We start from the raw sequence: 7,952 nt of genomic DNA on the forward strand, positions 1-7,952 counted from the left end.
ATCCTTCCGGAGACTAATATATCAAGGGGCATGTTGCATGAAGACTCCATTGAGCATAATCAGTTTATACCTTCTTTGATTGGTTACCCAGAGGGGAGAGGTATGAATACTCTATTGAGCATGAGCAGTGGATACTCTCTTTGATTGATTACCCTGGAGGTTTTGAATACTCTATTGAGTGTGGTAAAGTTATTTCCACGATTTGTGGGATCTTAAGGGAAGTAAAACTCGAGGATTCTGATAAGATGTACATAATCAGGGGCAATCACGATGAGGAATCTCTCTCGTGAGTTCAACCTATCTGGGGCAAGCAAATCAAGGTTTGACATCTCAAATTCGACCAATCAGGGTTAATCAAGTCGAGGAATCTCTCTCTCGATTTCAATCAATCCGAAGTAGTGACGTCGAGGAATCTCTCAAGCTCACTCAATCTGGGGCAATTACGTCGAGATTCGGCAAATCTCTTCAAGGATCCGTGGATCAAGAGAAAGAATATTTCAAAGGTATGAATATGCTGGGGCATAATTTTCTCAAGTAATGGTGGTGTAAGGACCTTCTCGAGGCAAATGCCTTTCCCCGAGAGTTAGTTCCATTCATCAAAGCATAGGAGTTTATTTCTCCTGGAGAAGTCTCTCCCCGAGCATAGGAGTTTATTTCTCCTGAGAATTCACCCTCTCCCCAAGTATAGGAGTTTATTTCTCCTCGGAGTTGTTCCACTCATCCCATAAAGAGTTCCTCATCAAGGTTTCTCATCCCTAACATGGTAAATTGAGGGAATCTCCTCAAGCTAAAAATTCTCCGAGCTATGGCACATGGTGAGAAGTCAGAAGTCATTCTTCAAGTCAACAATCAGAATTATAGCCTGCAAATTAAAGTCCAATGTCTATTGGCACCACCACAGAGTTCTTAACACTGAGGGGATTCTCCCTGGTGTTTACCTCTCCCAAGGTCAGAGACGAAGTTCGATCGACTAGTCGACGGAATATTCTCTAAAGGGCCCTCGTTATCTCTGCATACAGTAATCATTGCATTCACATTGCATCTACAAAAACACGTAGCATTTCCATGAATATGGAGCATTACGCCATGGAAAAATTCAAACATGCATCAATGCATAAGCCAAATTTGTATGTGCTCCAAAGGCACAAGGTAATATATATCCCTAGAAGAAGTCTCTCTTTCCCTCTCCATTGTGGATTGGGTACAAAGTCTTTCTCCGTCAAGATCATTGTCTTTATGGTTATTTCCCGTTTGCTGAGCTCAATCGTTTGGATAACCCATACTTTGTGTGTGGCAATTCAAGTGATAGTCACTCTTGTAGAATTACACCCCGCCTTTTGGCCTGAGGGAACCATGTAGTTCTTCTGTTCCATAAGTAAAAATACCTCTTTCAAAGTCCAGTGTTTACTGGCATCATCTAATAGAGTCTGGTCGTCACCAGTCCTCTCTTTGTATTCACTTTTTGTGAGTCCCCTTACTGCCTTTGGCATAAGGGATACCTCTTGCTTCTTGCAAGTCTTGTTTTGGTTATTTTTCCGCATGCCGCGTGCATAATAGAGTGCGAATGAGGGTGGGCATTCAACCCATCTCATTTTTCAATCATTTGAAATCCATACTATGTGTGTGGCAATTCGAATGATTGCCACCCTTGAAGATTACACCCCGCCTTTGGCCTGAGGGATCCATGTAATTCTTATGCTTCGCAAGCATCAATACCTTCTTGGAAGCCCAGTATTTACTGGCATCCTCTGATTTATTCTAGTTGTCACTAGCCTTTCCTTCAGTCAAGTCCAATGATTATTGGCATCTCGTTCCTTAAAGTCCCATGGTTATGGGCATCCTTCAAAGTCTGGTTGTTACCAGCAAAAGTCCTGTTGTTACAGGCACCTTTGGTCAGTTCTAGTTGTTACTAGTCTGTTCCTTTAAAGTCTTGTTGTTACAGGCATCCCTTGGCCGGGTCTAGTGGTTACTAGCCTTTTCCTTAAAGTCCTGTGGTTACAGGCATCCTCCGGATTAGGTCTGATTGTTATTGGTCCTTTCCTTTCAAGTTCGATTGTTATCGGAAAAAGTCCAATGATTATTGGCATACCTTTTTGGATCTCGAGTCACCCTTCGGCTGCGTCTCTTTTTGAAGTCTAACTAAGGTTAGCAAATTAGGATCGGATTCCCCTTCGGCTGGTTTCATCCTTTATCGAGTCACCCTTCGGCAGTGTCTCTTTTTGAAGTCTAACTAAGGTTAGCAATCTTCTTCAAAGTCTAACTAAGGTTAGCAATCTTTTTCAAAGTCTAACTAAGGTTAGCAATTTGGTGGAGTCGTCTACGGATGGTTTCTTCTTTGTGGAGTCACGCTACGGTTGTGTCTTCTTTTTCAAAGTCTAACTAAGGTTAGCAAGTTGGTAGAGTCGTCTACGGATGGTTTCTTCCTTGTGGAGTCACGCTACGGTTGTGTCTTCATTTTCAAAGTCTAACTGAGGTTAGCAATTGGGTAGAGTCGTCTACGGATGGTTTCTTCCTTGTGGAGTCACGCTACGGTTGTGTCTTCATTTTCAAAGTCTAACTAAGGTTAGCAATTTGGTAGAGTCGTCTACGGATGGTTTCTTCCTTGTGGAGTCACGCTACGGTTGTGTCTTCTTTTTCAAAGTCTAACTAAGGTTAGCAAGTTGGTAGAGTCGTCTACGGATGGTTTCTTCCTTGTGGAGTCACGCTACGGTTGTGTCTTCATTTTCAAAGTATAACTAAGGTTAGCAATTTGGTAGAGTCGTCTACGGATGGTTTCTTCCTTGTGGAGTCACGCTACGGTTGTGTCTTCATTTTCAAAGTCTAACTAAGGTTAGCAATTTGGTAGAGTCGTCTACGGATGGTTTCTTCCTTGTGGAGTCACGCTACGGTTGTGTCTTCATTTTCAAAGTCTAACTAAGGTTAGCAATTTGGTAGAGTCGTCTACGGATGGTTTCTTCCTTGTGCAGTCACGCTACGGTTGTGTCTTCTTTTTCAAAGTCTAACTAAGGTTAGCAAGTTGGTAGAGTCGTCTACGGATGGTTTCTTCCTTGTGGAGTCACGCTACGGTTGTGTCTTCATTTTCAAAGTCTAACTAAGGTTAGCAATTTGGTAGAGTCGTCTACGGATGGTTTCTTCCTTGTGGAGTTACGCTACGGTTGTGTCTTCATTTTCAAAGTCTAACTAAGGTTAGCAATTTGGTAGAGTCGTCCACGAATGGTTTCTTCCTTGTGGAGTCACGCTACGGTTGTGTCTTCTTCTTCAAAGTCTAACTAAGGTTAGCAGTTTATTTAAGTTCCACCTTCAGCTGGTATCTCTTGATAACATTCAACACTCTTTGTTGTACCACAGAATGCAAATTTTGATGGTACTTTTGGGTATTCAATCCACTTACACCTCTCATGTCTAGAACTTGTGTCGTTCGTACATTCAGGTCCAAGCAGATTGAATAGGGGCAGCTGTTGCACCCCAAAATTTGCCCACATATTTATTCCTAACTGGCTTGTACTTCTCATTTCATATGCATCCTCCATTAGGGCATCAACATAACATCATGCATCATTAATCAATAACTTTGCATTGGATCAAGGATCTTGGAAGCTAGGGTTTTATATGGTCATTGTGGGTTTCTTTCTCCTAAAGCTACAAGGTTTTCCTCTATGAAGATTCACCAAGGGCAAGAAGAATATGGTTTTTATATGTGGTGTCTGCAATCATTAATTCGACTGAGATTCATCGGACTTCATGTCGATATGTTCTTATGCGCTTCAATTCTTATCTTCTTCAAGAATTCCTCAAGGCATTACTGTTGTGGTGGGTTGAAATACAAGGGCAATGGCAAAAGAGGTTGACCTGTTCATTTATTGTGGGTTAATTGAGATTTCGAGAATCTATGATTCAAGGCTTATCGTTGAAATTTGGAAGTGAAGGTTTATTAAGTGGACTTGAGATTATTCATTAAAACTTGAAGTGGGTTTGCGTAGATAAATAAAAAGAGAGTAATCGGAAGTGCTTGGTATTTCTGTTACAAGACTAAGGTGTGCATGGTTATTCATCAAAAGGATGTGCTAAGCATCGGCGCAATTCTATTCAAACTCATTCAACCATTCATTCAAGATCCATACATTTTTCTGCTCATTATCATCCGAATTTCAAGCCTAAGTCATATGAACACCAATCACCATTCAAGTGTTTGAATCATACTATCAAATTCCAATTCATACATCCATACAAATATCCATTACAAAAAGATCACAAAAGTTCATTACAATTATCCATTCAAGTTCCATTCCAAATCTATTACAAAAAATCCAAATAGAATTACATAAAAAGTTACAATAAGAATACAATTGACCCTTCGACTTTCTTTTACTAGTTGACTCTCCTAAACCTATCACTTTTCAAAATCTTTATCACTTTCTTTCTCCATGATCAAAGCTCTAAGTCACCAATTTTTCTTCATTTCCAGAACCACACCAGTTCCACATACCTGCATACATTCACATCAAAGTCAGGTTCATTTGAAACCATCCTGCTGCCACATATTCAAACATAGACAAAATTCACAAAGCCATAACAGTTGCACATAAACCATACATCTAACCATAAATAGTCTCATTCAATACCAATCCACATCATAGATATACAAATTCAAGAAGAGAAAAAAAAACAAGTTACTATATTACAGCCATGTTCATAAAAAAGAAACCCTGCATTGAAAAGAAGACAGTTCAGCAAGCAGAACCATTCAATTCACAAATACAAAATCAGCCCCTGCACACAACCAATTCAGCATCCTTTCAAGTTTAAACCATAAACCATAGCCACTTTTCAACAAACTTGCAACCTCATTCATTTCAGATTAAACAAAAGAAAACCAGTTCTGCAACTTTAGAATATCCACATATTAGCCCCTGCATAAATCATCCCAAACTCCAAACAGTTTCAAACTTACAAAAATCTAGCAAAGTCATAAACCTTTAACCACCTTTCAACCATTTTCTAACCACCTAAAACAGTTTTATAACTAATTCTTCTAACTGCATATGAATAACTCAGCATAACACCCTGCAACTAACTTTCTAACAACCTAGGCAACTTCCTAACTAACCTAACTGTCAGCTTCAGAAATATCTAAACAGAAAAAAAACATCTCTAACAGATTTGCAACCAACTCCTAACCTCCATAACTGCTTCAATCCCTACCCTCCATTCCATAACAGATTCTCATCAATCTAAGGGCTCTAATCCTCTCACTCTCATTCAATTCATAACAAACTAACAACTTCTACTAACAGTTAACAAAAAGATGAGAAGAGAACTCACCTATAAAACTGAGCCTCATCCACCATTTTCGTTTCTCCACAATTCTGAATCCACACCATTTCATTCTTCAAACTTCATCTTCCACTCTTCATTCTTCAAACTTCATCTTCCACTCTTCATTCTTCTCAATCTTCCATCATCTTCTCCGCAACCTTCACTTCACTCCATCAACACTCATTCTCCACCATTACACGCCACACCTTCTTCACACGCCATTTCCACCTTCAATCTCACCTCAACCTCATCATCATCATCAACAGAAAAGAAGCAGAAAATCAGAAGAGAAGAAGAATTCTCAGGACAGAAAACAAATGAGAAAATTGGAAAAGAAACTCACCGAAAGAGATGTAACAAACTCTCTGGATTTTCGCACTCAATCTTCACCGTCTCAGAGCCATTGCTCAGCTTTCAACAACGCCTCTGCATCATCATCATCATCGAGCCGGCATTCTTCATAGTATCGTTCATCATCACGTTTCATCATCATCTTCATAACACTTCAACCTACCTGCAACAATACAACAATACAAAAAGCAAGAAAAAAAGAAGACTCGGACCAGAGATGAGTTCGAGGCGGAAAGAGATGCGGACCGAACGGAGTTCGTAATCGGAGAGTTTGGGGGCGAGGTCGAGTGAAAACGGAGATCAAGAGAGTGAGGCGGAGCGAACCATCAAGTTCGCCGGAGAGAACTTGCGACATCACCACCGCAATTTTGTCGGAAGATGCAAATCGCCGCCGTCACGATTCCAAGTTGAAGAAGAGAGGACTGAGTTTGAGATCGGGACGAAAGAGATTGTAGCATGAACTTGAGCTCGGAGAAGAAGATTGAAAGAATCGGAGAAGTCTTCCGCCGGCGCCGTTTGTTCGTCGAGAGAGAAAGAGGGGAAGAAGAATTTCAATCGTCACACAAAGTAACCCTAAATCCCAATTCCATTTTTGTTTATCTTTTATTTTTATTTTTTTTATTTTTTATTTTAATTGAATAATCAATCTGCATTCTGAACAATCTCATGGGCCGTTTTACCTTTTGCACCCCCGTTTGGCCCATTGTCTTCTTTTTGGCAAGTAAAAACTGAACAAAAAACACTCTGATGGGCCAAGTTCCATCATGGGCCCTGCGCCAGTTTACTGAATCACACTACCATATTCCATTAACAACCCCCTAAGCCCATATTCTCTTTATTAGAATCTAGTTTTTTGACATAGTTTTTTTCTCTCCTTTTAGTAATAAAGATAAAAAACCATTAGAATTTTGCTAGATTTTTTAGGCAATAGTTGACAAAAAAAACAATAAAAAATAGGGTTAATTGTACGATCCCCCCTACCATTAGGGCGAGATTTGGTTTCACCCCCCTTAAGATATTTTTTTAGTAACGCACCCTTGTAAAACCTGTAAACCCTTTTCACCACACCCTTTTACCAACACCTGCTGACTGTGTATTATTTAATGATGACTGTGTATCATTCAAACTCAGCTTTCTTCTTCACCGTATCTAGGTTATATTTCTCCCAAATCAATTCTTCCTACATGCGGCGCCCCTAAACCTCCATAGCTCCAATACTCTTCTTCATCAGTGTGTTTCTGCAACTTTCATTCCCAAATCGTTCTTCTACAGCCTTCTTATTCGTAGACCCAATTGATCATGGTGGGAAGCAGCTCTCGAGGAAGTAGTGTTGATTCAGTGTCCCATCAAGTGTTGCCCAGATGCGGCTGTGATAGACCCATGAAGATGTGGGTCTCCAACACAGTTCAAAACCGGAATCGAAAGTTCTGGAAATGTCGCAATGCTGGGGTAAGTATGTTGGAAATGATTTGTTCTGCGTTTTTTTTATGTGTGTTTGTGTTAGTAATTATGCAAATCGTGTTCTGTAGACTGGCAATAGTTGCGAATTGTTCTTATGGGATGATGAAAATGGAGACTCCATGAAAGACAATACAGTGATTCATCCATGTTGCAAGAAGTGTGAGGTACTTCAAATTCAGTTGGAATCAGTGACAAAGAAAGTGGTGAAATTGAAGATTAAGCTTGAAGCCCAGAAAAGGAAAACTTTGCAGCTCCAGATTGCTATATTTATGTGTTGTTTGATAGTTGGTTTATTGTATAATTTCATGTAATGAAAGCAATAAGTATGACATTGTGAATTTTGGTGTCAGTAATAGGTTAATTATCTATGTATTTTGAGTCAAGGTGGTTCTGTGCATTTTGATCTAGGTTGGTTCTATGTACTTTGAAAAGAATGTTGGTTCTATGTAGTTTGAAAAGAATGGAAAGAAATATTGTTTGACATTTGTTGTGTTATATAAAGCATATTGTTATCATTAATAGATGTCACAGATTGTATCCATTACAAGTTAGTGTAATTAACTGCTAAAACAAAGCACAAACATGTGTGCATAACAGACTAACCAAAAGCACAAACATGTGTGCATAAAAGACTAACCAAAAGCACAAACATGTGTGCATAACAGACTAACCAAAAGCACAAACATGTGTGCATAACAGACTAACAAAAAGCACAAACATGTGTGCACAAAACACTATCCAAAAAACACTAACAACTGGCATAGCATGTCATAACATAAAAAGCACCAACAGATGTGCATATCATTGTGCATAACATAATCAAC

At 39.5% G+C, this 7,952-nt stretch overlaps 1 protein-coding gene across 1 annotated transcript; it reads left to right on the forward strand.

Moving 5' to 3' along the window:
• The first annotated feature begins 7,001 nt into the window (after window positions 1-7,001).
• On the forward strand, window positions 7,002-7,584 carry LOC131612657 (uncharacterized). The gene is made up of 2 exons (XM_058884422.1): window positions 7,002-7,116; window positions 7,197-7,584. Exons 1-2 carry the CDS (start codon window positions 7,048-7,050, stop codon window positions 7,437-7,439), a joined length of 312 nt encoding a protein of 103 aa, XP_058740405.1. The 5' UTR covers window positions 7,002-7,047; the 3' UTR covers window positions 7,440-7,584.
• The last annotated feature ends 368 nt before the right edge of the window (window positions 7,585-7,952 follow it).

The sequence above is a fragment of the Vicia villosa genome, linkage group LG6, assembly GCF_029867415.1.
Source record: "Vicia villosa cultivar HV-30 ecotype Madison, WI linkage group LG6, Vvil1.0, whole genome shotgun sequence".
Lineage (NCBI taxonomy): Eukaryota > Viridiplantae > Streptophyta > Magnoliopsida > Fabales > Fabaceae > Vicia > Vicia villosa.

Excerpts from the sequence above, each read along its gene's own strand:
- LOC131612657 (XM_058884422.1), top strand. The coding sequence starts at position 7,048 with ATGAAGATGTGGGTCTCCAACACAGTTCAAAACCGGAATCGAAAGTTC. Across the intron at positions 7,117-7,196 it reads GGAAATGTCGCAATGCTGGG|ACTGGCAATAGTTGCGAATT; the intron begins GTAAGTATGTTG and ends CGTGTTCTGTAG.